The 1,610-nt window shown below is 28.8% G+C and overlaps 1 protein-coding gene across 1 annotated transcript; it reads right to left on the bottom strand.

Moving 5' to 3' along the window:
• Positions 1–106: 106 nt before the first annotated feature.
• LOC117100947 (rho GTPase-activating protein 39-like) lies at positions 107–1,457 on the bottom strand. Its single transcript, XM_033240792.1, has 3 exons — positions 1,417–1,457; positions 1,099–1,275; positions 107–264 (listed from the first exon to the last, which is right to left on the bottom strand). The coding sequence occupies exons 1-3, from the start codon at positions 1,426–1,428 to the stop codon at positions 148–150; spliced, it is 306 nt and encodes a 101-aa protein (XP_033096683.1). The 5' UTR covers positions 1,429–1,457; the 3' UTR covers positions 107–147.
• Positions 1,458–1,610: the final 153 nt, after the last annotated feature.

The following is a 1,610-nucleotide window of genomic DNA, read 5'->3' as shown; positions in this document are numbered from 1 at the left end:
TTATAAAGTGCCTTTGACACTAGTAATGATCTATATAGAATGTTAGTAATCCTTGTTTTTTCTTTATATCCATTGTTTTTCCATGGCTACAACATATCTCTCCAACTTTCTAGGCCTGGAGAATTGTAAACATCCCACTGAACACTATTACAAATGCGTAATTATGTAATAACATTTTTTCCAAAGGATATATTTAAATGACTCCAATCCCTCACGTTTCACTTCCTTATCCCTGGTCATCAACATTGGTTTCTTGATAGGTTCCTGAGATAACAAAAAATAGCATACAATAAATGAATCTAACGTATCTACCGTACTATTTTAAATTTATAGTATTATGAATATTTTACTTTATTTATTTGTTATTTATTTATTCATTTCATATTTAAATTTGTATATATATCTGTTATTTTAAATATATATGTATATGTGTATGTGTGTGTGTATGCTTGTGTGTATGTGGGGATGTGTTGTGTGTGTGTACATATGCATATGTACGTATATGTATATGTATATACATACATACATACATACACACATATATATATATATATATATATATACATATATATATATATATATATACATATGTATGTATATGTGTGTGTGTATGTGTTTATATATATTATTTTGTTATCAGTATTATTATTATTATTGCTGTTATTATTGTTATTATTATTATTATTATTATTTATTTATTATATTATTATTTATTATTTATTATTGGTTATTATGTCTTAAAGTTTGTTTACAAACTTATTTTGACCTCCTACTGCACACTTCTTTTTCTTCTTTTTTTTAAATGTAATTTCAATTGAAATATTTATCGTTAATTAATTTATATTTTATGTGTGTGTGGTAAAAAACAATAAAACAAACAAGAGTACCATGGTGACAACCAATTCTGTGACCACCTTCCTTTTTAGTGCAGGTGACAACCAATTCTGTTACCATCCTCCTAAGCGTGCAGGTGACAGCCCACACTGCATTAATTATACTGCAGAGGCGACATTATCTACTGAACACCAATAATATCAACATAATCAATAAAGCTAATTCATGGAAATTGCAAATGCAAATAAAGACAAGGCAACTTACTTTTGTCCATGACAGCATGTGTGCTAATGAAACAGGCTTTCTAAAGATGCCTTTCTTGTGTTTGTTAAGATTTTCAACTGCATATTTCTCAAGTTCTGTTTCGGAAGCTGTTGGTTTCTTAGCTATCACCAGTGAGGCACTGGTTTGCATGTTTGATGGAATTGTGCCATGCTTCTGCTACAAGAAAAATAACAACAAATGTTAAATTAAATTTAAATCAACTTTTAAAAATTAAAATTCAGTCTTGAAATTATCAAGATGCATAAATCTACCTAACGAGCCAATAAGAGGGGTAGCATTTTGTTTGGTAAAGCTTACCTGGTAATACATATTTGAAGCAAGTGGGGTAGTATTTCCATTGGTAAGACTTACCTTGGAATTCATTAGCAATGGTAACAGACATAACATGGATACAAGGTTCAATGGTACAAAGGTCCATAAACAAGGTAATAGATCAGATGTTCATAATACAGAATAATAATAATGTAAACAACTACATTATCAATACACAA

This window comes from Anneissia japonica, unplaced genomic scaffold, assembly GCF_011630105.1.
Source record: "Anneissia japonica isolate Jap-2015-1 unplaced genomic scaffold, ASM1163010v1 scaffold287485_len1610_cov188, whole genome shotgun sequence".
Lineage (NCBI taxonomy): Eukaryota > Metazoa > Echinodermata > Crinoidea > Comatulida > Comatulidae > Anneissia > Anneissia japonica.
The sequence above is the reverse complement of the archived record's forward strand: the minus strand, read 5'-3'. Positions and strand labels throughout refer to the sequence as shown.